General features: G+C 39.4%; 1 protein-coding gene across 2 annotated transcripts in view; it reads left to right on the top strand.

Annotated features, from left to right (window-relative positions):
* Window positions 1-17,833, top strand: part of LOC136008081 (sodium channel protein type 5 subunit alpha-like) — a 213,888-nt gene extending 196,055 nt beyond the window's left edge. For both annotated transcript variants that reach the window (XM_065666864.1, XM_065666863.1), the window contains 6 exons: window positions 516-797; window positions 7,428-7,481; window positions 9,066-9,203; window positions 10,463-10,567; window positions 11,048-11,318; window positions 13,021-17,833. In XM_065666864.1, coding sequence (XP_065522936.1) covers window positions 516-797; window positions 7,428-7,481; window positions 9,066-9,203; window positions 10,463-10,567; window positions 11,048-11,318; window positions 13,021-14,255 — 2,085 coding nt within the window. In that variant the 3' untranslated portion in view covers window positions 14,256-17,833. The remainder of the gene's footprint in view (window positions 1-515; window positions 798-7,427; window positions 7,482-9,065; window positions 9,204-10,462; window positions 10,568-11,047; window positions 11,319-13,020) is intronic.
* Window positions 17,834-18,089: the final 256 nt, after the last annotated feature.

The raw sequence follows: 18,089 nt of genomic DNA, 5'->3' as shown, positions 1-18,089 counted from the left end.
TGTCCTCGATCAGGGTAAGCACTATGTGGGAACAGCTAAAACATTGGTGTGTTATCAGCATTGTTCTCAGACTAAAGCCAAGAAATATAGCACTGTACCAGTTACTAGGAAGATTAAACTATCCCAGCCAAAACCAGGGCACTGTACCAGCCATTTCCAATTAATCATATGATTATAAAAGATAGTTTGACTGAAGTGCATTATCCACTAGGATCTTAGAGGTCAAGATGTCTTCACAGATTGCACTTGAATTAAAAGATTCCTCTTGAAAAAACATCATCCCATGGGTGGGATGCTAACAGATTAGCTCTTCAATTACAAAAAGAGAAAAATAATTATTTTGTATGAAGCCTTTAATGGTGATCTGTCTCCTTAGGTAGTGCTAATACTCATCCACCTGCCACCATATGAGGAGGTTTCATCCCAGTTAATCCAGGGCCCACAACAACTTGTTAGTGAAGTGTCTGTGTAAGTGCTGACATGAATTCTGTTTTTCCTCTGCTGTTTACCCTAAGGTGGTGGTCAATGCACTTGTGGGAGCCATCCCTTCCATCATGAATGTTCTGCTCGTCTGCCTCATCTTCTGGCTCATCTTTAGCATCATGGGAGTGAACCTTTTTGCTGGAAAGTTTGGGAAGTGCATTAATAAGACAGAAGGAGATATGCCTTTAGACTCTAAAATTATTAACAACATGAGTGACTGTATACTCTATAATGTGTCAGGCACATTTTACTGGACAAAAGTTAAAGTTAACTTTGATAATGTTGGTGCTGGGTACCTGGCTCTGCTACAAGTGGTAAGTGTTGCCTGTTCCCTTGAAATAATCCGTTTAAATACTTGGGTTAACCTCTATGCTTTTCTGTTTTTTCAGCCATCAGGGGAATTCCTTTCCTCAAGTGTAAATCAGTTGTATTTGGTGTATTAATTTGGCCTAGAGATATTTATGACAGCTCTTGGGTTTAATCTGAGTTTCTGATACATTACTAATATAGCCCTCTAGGAAGTGATTGGACTACTGAGGTGAATTAAAGACCTTTTTGTCAATAATGTAATCCAGAGCAAAGTTCAGTTCCAGAAACAGAAAGTCACGGTCCAGGAAGGGCTGTTCATGCAGACAGAGTGCATTGGCCTTCCTGAACAGCCTGGGACTTCATTGTACCCTTCTGAGATAAAATGAACTTGTAGTGCCTTCAGTTACATGACTGAAGTTTTTGCATAAAGCACAGAGAAAGTCACAGAGGAAACTTTAATTTACAGTCCTCTGCATACCTTCCATGGAGATGTTTGGGAAGGACAGTGGTGCCTCTTGTTCTGCTTCCTCACATGATTTCCACCTGATAAACATAATGAGTCAGACTGAACCTAACTATGAAATATGGGGGTAATCAGATTGCTGGAACTCTATACAGCCTGGACTCTCTGGAAAGGTGGTGAGAGAATATCAGAGAAGGGACTGTTGAGATTCAAAGATGATGGCAATATTTGATCTCTAAAGACAGAAGTAAACCACTTTTACAACCTTTTTTAGCAACAAATGTAAAACATGGGTAAATGGGTTGTACGCACTGAGGTTTACTGTGTTGTGATGCAGCACAACCTAATGGATAGAGCCGCATGAGACTTCATCTTGTTGAGGTTCTGCTGCTGGGCTGCTGAGTGATTTTATACAAATTGCTTTATGTTTCAGTTCCATGGGGCCCTTTTATAAAATAGTGGTAATGATACTTATTTCCATTGTTCCTAATTTGCTCAGAAGCCTAGTGATGACAAGGGCTGGAAATGCTCTAGGAATTTGTCATGTTGCCTTATATGTACACAGAGTTAAACAAGTCCCTTACCACATCCTTGGATGGGGAGGTTACTTTCTTGAAGCACCTGTGATGTCATTCCTTGCTTCTGAGATAAAAACTGGCATGCTGGAAGCTCAATTCTTTTGCCATATGTAGAAATGCACCCTTTGCAATGCAGCAGAATGCTGCCCTGTGTGCCGACTTGCGCTTCCAAGAGGGCATCAGCCTCTCACAGGTCCTGATCAGATCTGCCACCCTTTCTCCTTCCCATGACACAAGTTTACTTTCTCCCAGATCTCTTTTTTTTCTCTGTCAGAGACACATGAAATGACTCTATAAAGTGTCTTTCCTTTCCTATAGAGATGCTTATCCTTATATATTCTGTTCCTGGTACATATACACTTGAGTCTGAGATCTTTTGACAACTTTCCATTGAGTCTTTGCTTTCATAATCTCTGGAAAGGAGAAAGGTTAGAATGGGCATAACTTTTGTTTCTTTCCATGACATAAAGCTGAACTTGCTAGAGTTTTTTATCTTTTGCCTGTAATTATGATATTCATCTCACCCATGCAGGGCAGATTAATTCACTTTGAACATCTTTAATTAGATTTTCCATTCTATACAGTGCTTGCCTTTTATTTAAACACTCAATTCAGCTGAGCAAAAATTTTCAGGTTTAAAACACTATACCTTAACTGAAGCTTCTTATCTCTCCATGACTGTATAACAGATGACTAGTTTGTTTGGTGAACAACTCCATCAGAGTTGTAGTTATTCCTTCACCATTTCTTTTATAAGGTTCAAACTCCAGCTTTCTGAAAACCTACAACTTTTCACAAAATAGCATTGCCTGATGAGTATCCTGAAGCAGTCTCCTCTGCTGTTCTGCAGTATCAGTTCCTGGGCACTTGGCACTGGTGATACTGGTTGCATTCACCAGATGGGGCTGCCTTCTGTTGCAATCAGTGGTGGCAGAAGAAATGTAACTGGTCATAAGATGGATCTCAGCACATTTCTGAAAGGGTGGTCTAGTACTGCTGATACCTGGTACTGCTGTCCATTTTTGAAAATGGACATGATGACCCTGCAGGGTTCTTTCAAACATGTGATCCTTTATTGGGTAGCAGAGGAGTAGTTTTTCCAGTTGCAGAAGTACAAAAGAATTGCCATAAATGTAGTGTCCGTGAAGGCTGGGCAAACTGATTGCGGCAGGAAATGAGGGAGCCCTAAAACCTTGCGCAGCAGGTGTTTGGCTCCTTCTTCCAAGAGGAAGGGTAAGAGCCAGATGCCATTAGAGGATTGATTTTAACTTTCATCCTGCACCTGGAGCTCTTATGTCTGTTGCTAATGACAGTCTTAGGCAATGAAGTGTAAAGATGACACCCACAGAGAAGGAGTCCAAACATCTGGATCTCTTTGCCAGACTCCAGCTGAGGAGTGTTGGTTACAGGTGCTGCTTGCCAAATATCGTCATTATGAGGTTGCATTTCATGAGCAAACTGCTGTGGGAATTGCAGGGGATCAGTTAACAGCTCAGGTCTCCTAAAGAGACAGACACATCCATGCATTTTCGTGCACGCTGAGACAGTATGTAGCAATGATGAGACAGGCATTTTGGTTACAACCCCCTGGGATCCAAAATACAAGCTTTTAAGTGGGACTTGTCTTTTGACTGTTGACATTTTCAGCTGCTGCAACACACTATTTGAGTGACTCTGAAGTTACCTTTGGATGCCTGAATGTGTCTGAAAATCCAAATGGAAATATGTAAAACAAATCTGTCTGCCTAATGTTCTGTCTTCATTCCTACAGCATCCTTGAAAGAAATGAGAAGTTGCTACTATGGAAACTTTAAGGGTTACTACTATCCAGAAACAGACTTGCTAACAGTGTAGTTGAGAACTACATGAAATTTTCCTCAAATAACCTTTGCTCTTTTCCTGCCTCGTTTAGGATCTATCATGTTGTTCTGAAGATGCTCCTATAAATTAGTGAGTCTGAGAAAACATTCATGTGAAGCGGTCAGTCAGGTTTCAAGCTTCTCCAACAAACAAATTGTCTGTCTCACCACAGGTTACTAAAATAGGAGGTAGTCTCTGCTCACTTTACAAGCAAGAGAAATGTTTCATTCACTGTGAAGAAAAGGTCCTTATTAGCATGACTTTCTAATTTTCAAGAATGATGTTCTACTCTTCTGGGGATTTAACACCCTAATCTAGTAGGAAAAAAATTATTGCTACAACCCAGTGCTTCAGTAATGCTTTTTCTATATTCCCAGAATTGCTTTGCAGATCACAGCACCTATCTTCTATAAATGTGTATTTGAGCTGAACAAAGAAATATCTTCTATTTCCATTAGGAGTTTTTCATTTCTCTTGAAGCATCATTTTCTTCATGTTATGATGACCTCCTCTTATGTTTTTACAACATATCTTGAAATTTCAGCGATCTATTGAAGAACAATAAGAAAACAAGTGGTCTCTCACCCAGCACCTGGGTTGCTTGGAAAAGGTCTTCTTAGGCAGGAACAGACTTACATCTCATATGTCCTACAACTCTTCATCACTCTGGGACTCCAGATAAGGCATGGGAAGATAACAGAAGCACTCCTAGGCCAGTACAGCAATCAGGAGCTGCAGAGTTAAGTGAAATGCTCATGCCAGGTTCGAAGTCATGACTGAGCTCATAAATCAGCTACAAAATGGTCATGAGACAGCGGTGTGTGTCTAAAGTTACTGAGTTACATGATCTCTTGCACTTCTATAAAGCATAAAGCTAGATTTTACTTTCAGTGTGGATGTAAAAAGTGCAAAAAATCTGTGCTTCTGAACAAACCATAAACTGACGCAATAGGGTAGATTTCCCCATATGTTCGTCAGGAATAAGCAGTATTTCCATAAGGAATTACTGGTGGAAATTCGAGGGGAGCAGAGGCATAGCCCTCGGAGCCCATGTAGTCCAGCACAATGAAGACCTTTGGGGTAGGTCCAATGCTCAGTCCAATGATTTGCTCCCCAGCAAATCATCTTAACATTATATATATATATATATATAAAACAAATGTTTGGTGTAAAATTGCTGCTATGATGAAATTGAGCAAACTGAGAAATTCAACAGGAAAGCCAGCAGACAGTGGAGTTAGCATAGCCAACTTAAATATATTTAGTTTAGCTCTACTGTTAATGCCTGTGTTTTAGCTTTCAGAAGTTTCTCTCACCAACAGTAATGCTTAAAGAAGCATTTCAGAAATGTGAAGACCAGTATTTCTGCTGTCAAAAGCAGTCATTTTTATTGCACTATTATAGTCCTTTTCAGGGGAAAAAAATATCCCAAATCTTTGCAGATTTAAAGGCTGTCTTTATTTTAAGGCATCATTTGGTTTGAGGGCAGTTAGCGCCATCCTCCTCCCCACTAATATACTGCATTGCAGCTCTAACCACCAGTCAAATAACAAAATGTAATCCCATCCCAAGATGAGTTTATCGGTATATAATCTCATCACATGACAGTTTCAGTAGAAAATAGTGTTTTTCTGGATAGCTTCCAGGCAGGATAATATCACAAACACTCCCATGAAGATTTTGTCACTTCCTTATCCAGACTGTAAGTGGTTACTAATTCCAGATAAATCATTTCTTTCCCTAGTGTTATAATTTCTTTCCTTCTCAGTATCTTTTACCCTCCGCAGATGAAGTGTCTAGGGAAGATTTCCAGAAGCCCCACAGATTTTTAATTGTCTCACTTCTGGACAACTGGGAAAGCCAGAAAATCACAGTACTTCATTCTCTTAATATTTGTTTCTGTCAGATCACTTTACCATCTGTTATCACTATAAACCACTGTGCCTTGCAGTAGAGTCTCTCATGTCTGTGGTGCACATCGAGGGGTAAAATAGCTACTCAAGATTTCCTCCCAAGTGGGAGAAAAATACAGGCTAAGATCATATCATCTTGTGCCACAGGGAAAGGATTTTTTGTTCCATCCTATCCACTCTTACTGAACAGCACTTTGAGCTGGAATCTGCAAACAACTGTAATAACACAAGAAAATCTTTCATCAGATTAGAAAGAGATGAGCAAAAATTGAAAATATTAGAACAGTTAAGGAGGATCAGCATGACAGGTTCAAATAATAATTTGTTACAGTAAAATTGCTGATCATTCCTGTAAACACTTTACATCTAAAGTGGTTTCTAACACACAGTACCATGGAAAAGAATTTCCAAAGGGTTCTGATTTGGGACATTTAATCTCTTTTAACCAGTAGATAAAAAAGAATGCAACTTTCACACAGGAGTTTATGTATACTTTCATGAGAAATACAGTTGACTTCTTGTGCTACTTTTTTTTTTTTTTTGCCTCAGTAGCCTTCAGAGGGAAATGAGAAGGCAGCATTTCTTCCAGGATTTAATTTAATAATAGAGAGTGTATAATGGAGCATTTCTAAAACTGCTGGATATACGTAGATCAACACAAATGCCTAGGTTTCTCCCAGGAACCACTGGCTAAATTCCTATTAATGTTATCCAGAATTGCATGCCTACACACCAGGAGAAAATTCAACTGAAGTGTGAATAGAATGCAAAAAAATATTGGATGTTGGTCTTTCATGCATGCTAGTGTAAATCTGATTATATGAATAAATCCAAAAAGACCTCATTATCTGCTCACACTGATTTTAAATCCAGGGTAAGTCTAAATGGGTCAGAAGTCAAATGAGAAACAACCACAGAGAACCAATATAAAGGCAACGTGGCTTAGGCCAGAGTCAGACCTAATGCCAGGTGTGTTTGGCATCAGGCTGTGTCTAATGAGAGGCATATATTTAGAGCAAAGAGTCGTGGTTTTACTATAGCACAGTAAAAATCACTTCTACATGTTTCTCCTAGGAGTGTTGTCACTGCCCTTTCTCCATTGCAGGTTCCAGTAGGAGACACTGTGGAATCCCTCTATGTTTAAACTATTAAATATATATTTATATAAAAAACCCAATTAAAGAAAAGAAAAGAAAAAAGAAATCTGAATAGTAAAGCAGATTGAGTTTCTAGGGCCAGACTACAGCACATGTTGATTGCCTTTGCTCTTTTCAAGTCAGCTGTGATTTATGTGACTCCCTGGGCAATGTTAAACATTGCCTTGATTTATTCTATTATAAAAGAGGGCAGAATCCAAGCTTCAGTGGGATCCTACAAGGTAGTCACTGTCCATCAGTCCGAACAAGCAATATGGATGGGATCCATCTCACCTGGTGCAACACTTGTGCGTGACAGCACTCCGAGTTGTCCTGTGTAGCTGTATCTCTTCATTTCTTGAAATACTTAAGATCAAAACTTCCAAAGATTTAGTTGCCATGTTTTCACTCCTGTCTCAAATATCTTCTTAAATTTTTTTAAAATATCTGTTTTATCCCTGCAAGTGCAGAAGATCAGAAAACATGAATGAGAAAATCCAGGAGAAAACAACTGTAGATTTTAAATACCTAAATGAACATAAACTCTTTAATGGAGAGACAATTCATTAACTGTGAAGAACATGCTCAGCATTGCATTTTGAAAACTCATCATAGAGATGATATTGTCATTTCAAGATATACTCATTTAATATGCCTAAATTATATATTTGTGGGGTTTTTTCAGGCCACATTTAAAGGTTGGATGGATATCATGTATGCAGCAGTGGATTCACGAGAGGTAGGTCGCTACAAAGAAATAAATAATTTCCTTTTCCATTGACTTTTGAAGCATTCATGGTGTTTAACAACAAAAGCAACAACAACAAAAAGTACATGCAGGTTACCAGTCTCTGTCTTACTCTGGTGGAGACAGTTGCAGACCTCCATTTTTTTAGTTGCTACTGAAGCGCCACAACCCTGAGATTAAAACAAATGTAGCCCTCAGTTCCACACAACTGATTTATCTCTTTGTGCTACAAAACTCCCAGCACAGAGAGGTACCTCCAGGGTGAGACTGAGTCTACCAAAAACCTTAATTGTCCTTTCTGTTTCTTCCACTCTGCCTGTTGACTGCTGTATTTTCCAAGGATCTAACTTGTAATAATAGAACCTATTTAAAAGCTCTGGGTTTAAATTACATTCCTCTGCAGCACACACAGTCAACCCTCCCTACATCTTCATCTTGAGCAAGTTTCTTCTCTGCAACCAGGAGCTCCACTCAAAGAGGGTGGAGGAGCTCATGTCAGAGAAGGAGGCTGGTGTGAACTTCCAGCTCTGGCTTGAGATCTGCTGAAGCTCTGGGTGCTGGTGACTGCCCAGTTCTTACCTGCATCCTTTCCAGCTTTCAGGTTTCCTGATAATAATAAGGTCCTTTCCAGTTCTAACCTTTCTATGATTCCATGATTGAAAAAAAAATTCCCTTTATTCTATTATTGAAGGACCTGTAGTCTTCTTTCCCTCTTTTAATAATGTTAGAGGAAAAAGATTACACTTACTGTTAATTTTTGAGGTAGCTTTCTGGTACCAGGATCTTGGCAGGCTAAACTGAGCAACAGGGAGTTGCTCAGGGAGAAAAATGGGAGAAAACAGGGAGAAAAATGGGTGGAAAAATCTCATGGCATCATAGGGACAAAGAATTACCTTTGCGTAACATGGCTACAGATGATTTATTCTTGTACTACATGTACGCATGTGTGTATCCTCCTTGCTGCAGAATTAAACTCATGGGTTTCACATAAGAAAATTTGGCATTTGGGGAAATGCAGGCTTCTGGCATGTTGATTAGATAACTGGAGTTGATGGGGCAAATCTGAACCGTGTGATTTGAGGCTATCAGCCTATATTGCTCAGTTCTTCATCAAGAGATCTTACTCATTTCCACCCTTCATAAAAGAAAAATTGTACTTCTAAATACAGTGGTTTTCAGTAGTGTTTGGTTTTACTGTGACCATACTTTTGCTTTTTATAAGTACCATTGGTTCATATAAGATTAAGGATAATCAGAAAATTGATTCTTTTTCCTTTCTGGGTTCAGACTGAGAACATTTTATAGGATTTATTCTGAGGTTGCACTGTCTGAAGCAGTGTGATAGTGTGATTGCTGTGACAGTGTTGTGAATCGGAGCTGAAATTACTGTGGCCTTGCAGATGCTAGTAGTAAACTTCAAACAGACTGAGGAGGCTGAGTCTGCTAATGGGACTTACACTGTTCTTCCTATTTCATAATCTTCTTTGCAAATGGACAGTTTTCTTTTAACTGCATTAATATTTTGACATGTGCAGAGATGGTGTCATTTTCACTTTTTCCCTTTCCCCATTGCAGTGTGAGGAGCAGCCTGAATGGGAATGTAATTTATACATGTACCTGTACTTTGTGATTTTCATCATCTTCGGGTCTTTCTTCACATTGAACCTCTTCATTGGTGTTATCATTGACAATTTCAACCAACAAAAGAAAAAGATAAGTAGTGCATATGCTACACATCATGTTATGATTGCTGCAGAGACCTGGGCAAGAGATAGTCTTATAAGCAGTGGTTTTGCTATATTAGCCTTGAAATTAGCATTGACAGAACAGCCGCAGAAACCACCTTGCAGGACTTTTACAAAAGCACAGTTGTAGCAGCCCCTAATGCTCCCATAGGATGAGCATCCCAAAAATACAGGTTGAGGGATTATATTCCATACAGAAAGTAGTGAAGCAACTCCATGCAGATGGGTTCTGTGGCACAAACTGCCACAGGAACACTGACCACCCTGGTGTCCCCCATGCACAACCAGTGTCCATCAGGGTCAGGGAGAAGCAACCTGGCCTGAGAGCTGTGTTTCTCACTATCTAGGCTCTGAACAAAGAGCTGAGGTTCTTATATTTTCCTCTCTCACCTCAGACCTACCTTGAGTGGAGATATAATCGAAGTCTTGCTCCTCCTTGGCTGACTGCACTGCTCTGTGTCTCCTGCCCTTTGCCTCCATACCATAAGCAGCTCCTAGCACTGCACCTCATCAAGCCCTTCTGTTAGGGTTTAACCCCAGACAGCAGCTAAGCACTCCCTCCCCAGTGTGAAGAGGAAGTGAATATGAAGAGTAAAAGTGAGAAAACCCATGGCTTGGAACAAAGACAGCTTGTCTCAACCCACACAAGCTGCATGCACAGGCAAAGCAAAACAAGGAATTCATTCACCAGTTCCCATCATCAGGCAGGTGTTCAGCCATCTCCAGGAGAGCAGGGCTCCATCACATAATAATGGTTGCTTGGGAAGACAAATGGTGTAACTCGAAATGTTCCCTGCTTCCTCCTTCTTCCCCAGCTTTTATTGCTGAGCAGATATTATATGCTATGGAATATCAGTTGGGTCAGTTGGGGTCAGTTGTCCCAGCTGTTTTCCCTCCCAACCCCTTGCGTGCCCTCAGACTCCTCGTTGGTGGGGTGAGAAGCAGAAAAGGCCTTGGCTCTGTGCAAGCACTGCTCAGCAGTAACTGAAACACCCCTGTGTTATCAACTCGTTTTTTTCAGTACAAATCCAACATGTCACCTCATACTAGACACTGTGAAGAAAATTAACTCTATCCCAGCCAAAACCAGTACACGTTCTTAGGCATTTTGATGAAAGCTACATGAAAAGGGAAATAAGAAAATACAAGAGAATTCAGCCCTGAACTTTGGATGGGGGCAGTGGAGCTCTTTTCGTCAAAAGTAATAGCTTTGTTCTCACCCTATACTTAGGCGGCCAGGACATCTTTATGACAGAAGAACAGAAAAAGTATTATAATGCAATGAAAAAGCTGGGATCTAAGAAACCTCAAAAGCCAATCCCAAGGCCACTGGTAAGAATAGCATCATGTGGTTGAACTTCACGTAATAGCTGAATATTTATATAATGGAATAAATGCAATTCAGCTTCTCCATGCAGGAAGGGTAATCCCTCCCAGATGAAAGCCATTTAGAATTACAAGTTTTGACATTTGACAATATTTGCAAGTCCAGTGACCTGTGATACAAAATTCCTTCTGTTCTGCAATATTGATGAAAAGGCCAGTTTACATATGCAATTTATACATGCCAGTGGCCGCATGCCTGCATTGAATGAATTCATGGCCCTGGTCCAGGGTCTTTTTTCAGTAGTTTCAAGAAGCATTAGGAGTAAATGGGTTTGAACCATTCATCATAATCTTTAAGTTTATAAAGTTCCAATCAGAAGCAGTAGATTGGCTATTTCCCTCTACTTTCTGATCAATCAGGAGACAATAATGTCATCATTTTTACATGATTCAAATTTCCTAACTAAATCTTCTCCTTTCCTCCAGAACAAATACCAAGGTTTTATTTTTGATGTCGTCTCAAAACAAGCCTTTGATGTCTCCATCATGATTCTCATCTGCCTTAACATGGTTACCATGATGGTGGAAACGGATGACCAAAGTCAAGAAAAAGTGAACATCCTTCATAAAATAAACATGCTTTTTGTTGCCATCTTCACTGGGGAGTGCATCATCAAGATGCTGGCTCTGCGACACTACTACTTCACCAATGGCTGGAACATATTTGACTTTGTTGTTGTGATTCTGTCTATCGTAGGTAGGTGAACCTGGATTTTCACTCAAGCTCCAAAGCTAAAAAGGCAGACATAAAATTAATTAGTCAAAGGCTTCATTCAATAATATACACTTTCAATTCAGAGAATTGCATGCTAAGTGTATTTTTTAAATATGTAAGTATAACACAACATAATAGTGCCTAACAGTAACTTCTGTGATCAGCAAAATTATGAGTGTTATCATAGCATAGTGTTGGTTTCAATGTATATATAATGGTTTATGGTGACAAAACACTTTCCAGAACTGGCACCATACACTTAACCTCAGTTCTGCATCACAGCCAGGGAAGTAAAAATGCCACATGAAAGGAACGCGTGTGGATTGTTACTGTTTTGCTATTTACTTTTTATTGCAACAGTATGAAACAGTCCTTCAGGGAAGGCTTGGGCAGGTGCAGTGAGTCTGGCTGTTCTCAGCCCTGTTGTCGTTAGAGGACCACACACCCGTATATCCAAGGGAAGAAACAGAAAGACGCAGTTTGATGTTCATTTGTGCCTTTTGCTGTTCTGCAGCCCCAACCAGATATCGTATGTTAGGAGCTACAAGAAGTGCAGGTCAAATATGAATCTAAAGTCCTGCCAAATAGTTTCCATTGAAGCTGGAGTAGCAACTGGAGGATGACTGGCTGCTCCAGTGAGCAGAAGGAACTCAGAAATTCATCACTTCCAAAAAAGTTTCTGTTTTGGAGAAGGGAATAGGTGAATGAAAAAGGGTAATGTTAGGAAAACAGAGTCATCTTCTCACTAGATGCTCCTGTTGCTCTAAATTCTCACTGGTGGACTGGGAACCTGCAAGACCCCAATGCAGAGAGCAGCCTGTAATCTGGGGGCCTTGGGCCACTTTGATTTCACAGATTTGGGTTACCCAGGGAACTTCACTACAATGCAGCTGTCATCAGAGCCTTGATGCTGGATACTCTGAATTGGTTCAGAGGAGCCAGTTAACCAGAGCTGTCACATTGGTCGTAGTGCTGCCCAGTGATCAGCCAGGCTGTTCCAGCGTCAGAGGTCTCAGGCCATGCCAGCGAGCCCTTTCCCAGGCTGAGCTTGGAGACAAGAGCTCATCAGGGCTCAGTCCACCCAGGGGCTGTTGGCATAAGACAATCTGGACCAAGATGCTGTTTCTGCAGGAAGAGCTTGGCTACAAGGATGCAAGCTCATTTCTTGCTAGTACAATCTTAGCTCTTAGTTCCCCTGCAGCCCATTAGGGAAACTGGAAAAATTAATAAGCAAACAACCAACCAAGCAGATTTCCAGTAGAAACTTGCACTGTACTGGTGGTGGCTCAGAAAAACAGGCCCAGCACACCATCTCGCTAACATTTTACAGCCAAAAATGCTATCATATCAGAAAAATACTAACCAGTTGCAGGTTGAATTTCTCAGATGGGGCATGGCCAAAAGCTGCAGATGCCTGTTTTCTGCCTGAATTGCTCCTGGTTTCTCATTCCCAATAGACAAGCTTTCCCTTAATAACACTGCTGCAATCATTGACACCTTTGCTCATAGTCTCAACAAAGTTTGCATGGGTTAAACGGGCATGAAAACATAAATGACAATGCCATTCCCGTTATCATGGGTCCTCCCATCTGGATAACTTTTCATTGATTTTGACCATAATCCTGACTCACTGTTTTAAAGGGAAGCCTGGGTTAACTCTCTCTTTGTCTCTTTTCTTTTCAAGGCACCGTACTTTCTGATATCATCCAGAAATATTTCTTCTCTCCCACACTCTTCAGAGTCATTCGCTTGGCTCGGATTGGCCGGATCCTAAGACTCATCCGGGGAGCCAAAGGAATTCGAACTCTCCTGTTTGCCTTAATGATGTCCCTACCTGCTCTGTTCAACATTGGCCTCTTGCTTTTTCTGGTCATGTTCATTTATGCCATTTTTGGCATGGCTAACTTTGCTTATGTTAAGAAGGAGCATGGGATTGATGACATGTTCAACTTTCAAACCTTTGCTAACAGCATGCTCTGTCTCTTCCAAATTACAACATCAGCTGGCTGGGATGGTCTTCTCAACCCTATTTTAAACACTGGACCACCGCATTGTGACCCAAACCTTCCAAATGCAAATGGTTCAAAGGGAGACTGTGGAAGCCCTGCCGTAGGGATTTTATTCTTTGTTACTTATATCATTATATCATTTCTTATTGTTGTAAACATGTATATAGCCATTATTTTAGAGAACTTCAGTGTAGCCACTGAGGAAAGTACAGAGCCTCTAAGCGAGGATGATTTTGATATGTTCTATGAAATCTGGGAGAAGTTTGACCCTGAAGCCACTCAGTTTATTGAGTATTCTGCACTTTCAGACTTTGCAGATGCGCTGTCAGAACCTTTGCGCATAGCGAAACCAAACAAAATCAAACTCATAGCAATGGACCTGCCCATGGTCAGTGGAGATAGGATCCATTGCTTGGATATTTTGTTTGCTTTTACAAAAAGGGTGCTAGGAGAATCCGGAGAGATGGATGCCCTTAAAATACAGATGGAAGAAAAGTTCATGGCGGCAAATCCATCTAAGATCTCTTATGAACCCATTACAACAACTCTGAGACGGAAACAAGAAGAGGTCTCTGCCATTGTCATCCAGCGGGCCTACAGGAAACATCTGTTTCGGCGCTCCATGAAGCAGGCATCTTACTTGTACCGGCACAGAACTTTTGACGGCAGCATCCTCGAGGACGATGCACCTGAGAAGGAGGGTCTAATTGCATACATGATGAATGAAAACTACGGCAGGCCAATAGACAAATCAGAAACTCTGTCCTCCACATCTTTCCCTCCATCCTATGACAGCGTCACCAGAGGTACAAGTGATAATCTCCAGCTAAAGATGACGGACTCCAGCAAAAGCGATGAGGCTATAGATTGTCTTCTCTCGCCAGACAAGGATAAAGAATCAATTGTTTAAATGTTTGTTTAGAATGCTTTAAAATATTGTTTACAGAATGTAATGCTGTAACTACACAACGATTGAAGCAGCCTTCTTATTAAAAATTAGTTGCAAAAGAAACAATGGAGTTTTTACCCTTAACTACAGGAATCGAATAAGTCATATAACCTTTGACCCTGCTCTTTTTGAGTTGGCTCAATATTTATATTTATATTTATATATGCACAGGAAGAATATTTGCAGGGTCATAGCTGTTATATCAGTGGTGTGAATAAGAATATGCTAGACTGTAAAACAGTAAACACAGTGTATATCCACAGATAAAGCCTGGCTGTATACATTCATTTAAGGTCTTACTCATATTAGTGTGTTTACTTATGGCGATGTATGACCTTGCATTCTAAAAAGAAAAAAAAATAATATCACAGCTGCTGTAGCAAAATGTAACACTTACTGTATATGTTGTGAATGGTCTTTCATAAATTTATTATATTTGATATTTTTTTACTTAAAAAACTAAAGTCTCTTTTTCCATGGAGATTAATGATCCTTATACTCTCTTCTTCATGATGAACTCTGAGTCAAGGTAATAGGAAATTGTGTGATCCCCATCAGTTGAAGAGGAAAGTTGTTGCAAAGTAAAACTATCAAATTAGCAACATTTTAACTGTTTAGTACACTAAGCCCTCCCTCTTGGGACTTGCAACTGCTCCTCAGCAGAAACACAAAAACGGAGAAGGAAATGATGTCAAAATAATTCAAGAAATGGCTTGTTCTATCCTACAGGAAACTAGACAGTAATGGATTCTGTTTGTAAAACTGTTAATAAAAGCACTAATTTTTTTAGTATGTTTCAAGAATCTGCTTTGAATACCACAGTCAAACTCACCATAGAAGTAGCGTATCACGTTTGTGTGTAGCGCTCCAAAGCACCATCTATGCTGGCAAAGTTTCTGTTAAGGTAGTGAGATAGATAGGTTACCTTTTCCCCAGGAGCACTGAGCTAAGCAGCCTTATTGGAAACTCTATGCATCAATATTACTCCAAAAGTACTACTACTAATGATACTTACAATAAAAATGCCAATTGTACCGTGCAGAACAGCTGAGACTGTGTGATGGAGAAGGTGGGAGGGGACTTGCCTCTGGATCTGCACGTAAATTTTGAGGTTTTGAATCATTTCTACTCAGTGTCTGTCTTTCATTTTCTCAGATGGTACAGTTAGATTACTGGGGAAGGATAAGAAATAGAGGAACCAATGAAAAGAATCTACTAGAAAATATATATATTCTCATTCCTGTAGGCAAAGTAATATTTACAGTTGATGTGTCCATCAGCTCCAGGCCAAAGAAATGACAGTGGGATGGAAGGTAGAATATGTGGCTGCAGATAAGTATTAGAGGTTTTACATGCTAAAATAGATTATTGTTTATTATTAAACTTTCAGCCTCAATAGAATGTGAGAAAGTATTTGAGGAATATAGAGATAAGTCCATCATTACAGACAAGTTCTTTCTTTTCACCTTCAGACTGATTGTACTTGGGTTTGGTTGGACGTCACAGAAAATCTTGAGATTTCTGTAATGAGCCATTGCACTTTAAGGAAGAGTAATTGTGCTTTTCGCCTTGGAGAAGCAAAGATATGAAGAATGTATATAAGGGGTATTGTCACTGACATTTAGTTACATCCCAGGTTGTAAAGGAGTCAAAATCCACATGGGGTTGGCAACAAGAATTAAAACAACATATTACAGTCAAGTTTATCTATGGCCATTGTTCCCTGTCCTCTAAACAAGTCAGACTATATAAAGACAACATGTCAAAAGGATGATGTCTGTGTAAATATGGACTAATATATTCTCTCCATTCATTGAGAGGTGTCTCAGGTATTCACTTGAGAGTGGTCTGTTGATTAATTCAGTGGATTTGCCATCAGGATTCCTGGGGTTTATTCCTGGTTCTTACTACATGATTTTTAGGCAAATAATTTAACCTATCTGTGCCTCAGTTTACCCATCTGTAAAATGGGGATAATAATACCTACCTCACAGGTGTGTAGTAAGACTTTTGGTTGAAAAGTGCTATAAGGGAATGAAACGTACTCTATAAGTATTATTATAATCATGATCTCTTGCCCTTCTAACCCCATGTCTACGGTGTATAATATAGGGCTGTTCCTCTGTTCATTTTGTTGCCTTTAAATCTTGTATGTAATTAGATTCTAACTTAAGGGAACTACTGTTTGTTCCTTAAAGTGAAAACACAATTTATTCTTTCTTCACTTCCCACCCCTAACACCCCCAAACCAAAATTACTCAAGGCTTCTCAAATTAGAGAAACTTCATACAGATTTCCTGTGTATTTATGCTGTAATGTTATTCTGATTGTACATATCACCCAGAAAGAGTATGCGATTTTTATATTTATATGCATATATATATATACACACACACATACATATATCTATACATATATATGTATCTTGTAAGTTTATAGAGTGGCTGACACTCACAGAGGACACAACTTCCTGATTAAAATGTTTTCTTCTCAATGGGATTTATTGATCATTAGCAATGAGCTGCTGCCTATAATGAAACTGTTTAATTAGAAAATAGTGCATTCATTACTTGCTGAACAAGCATTTATTGGCTGACAACTGGTAAAATTATTTTCCTTTCAAAGCTTTAGAATAAAAAAAGGGGGGGAAATACTAAGAAAAAGGAGCATTTCTTATGTGATTTTTTTTTCACAACAATATAAACTGTTCAAAACCCAATGGAACAGTCAGCGTGTGCTCAGCAGTGTGGTGCTGGTCATACGGGTTTAAGAGTGTTTTAATTGTTTGTGACTTCTGTTTGAAAATATTCAACTGATATTCCTATTATGAGTCCGGCCCTGTCATGAACAGGATGTAAGGGAATAGTTAGCTGGTCACTGATAATATTAGAGAAGAGCTCTTCCTCTGGTCATTTCACCCTTGCTTTGAACTTTTTATTGCCATTGCTGTGAGACCCTATAGTACTGATGCAGTTACAAATGGTTCTGTCTTCTACCCAAAACCTGTGAAAACACCAAAATCATCATGCAAAAAAATCTGAAAGAGGGTCTTAACTGTAGATGTTTACAGTGGAACTTTCTAAAACTGAATTGTAAATTACTTTCAAAACATTTGTAACTGAAAGGTTGGTTTTCTATTGGGTTTTATATTGTTTTGTGGTATATTTCTTTAGAACTGAAGAGGGAATGGTATCTTTGTATGGTTTGAAGAACACCCCTCAAAAACTTCAAATAACCTCGCTTGCAGGTCTTTATCAATGGAGATGCCGATCCAAATCTAGCAATGATACAACCTCCCAGTGCAGTTATTTAGTTAAAGACACTGACTCAGTAGTTGGCCCACACTGTCTATAAGCATGGTGAGCATCACCATTTTTTTTCTGGTGATTTCTTCAATAAAGACTACCCCATGAATCTCTCGAGCTACAAAAAGAGCAAGGAAATATCAGCCAATATCATAGGACATATTAATCTGTTTGTACCTTGAAAAATTCAAGTTTATTATGTTTCTTTGTTAAATAAATTAAGGATAACAAATATTTTCTGTGCCTTTTTTTTTTTTTTTTGGTTACTTTATCAACATTTGAGTTCTTATTTCCCTGACTTTTTCAGCACATTTTTTTGTGAAATGCATGGTGACTTTTGTTAGAAGGCTAGTCAGTGAAAACCCCTCTAGTTCATCTTGCATTGTAAAGCCAACTACAAGACATTAAAGTCTTCATCTATAGCTATTGAAATCAATGGAGAGTTTCTTCAGATGGATTTAAAGCAGGCCCAAAACCCTCTCTTTAAAGA

Source organism: Lathamus discolor, chromosome 2, assembly GCF_037157495.1.
Source record: "Lathamus discolor isolate bLatDis1 chromosome 2, bLatDis1.hap1, whole genome shotgun sequence".
Classification (NCBI taxonomy): domain Eukaryota; kingdom Metazoa; phylum Chordata; class Aves; order Psittaciformes; family Psittacidae; genus Lathamus; species Lathamus discolor.
The sequence above is the reverse complement of the archived record's forward strand: the minus strand, read 5'-3'. Positions and strand labels throughout refer to the sequence as shown.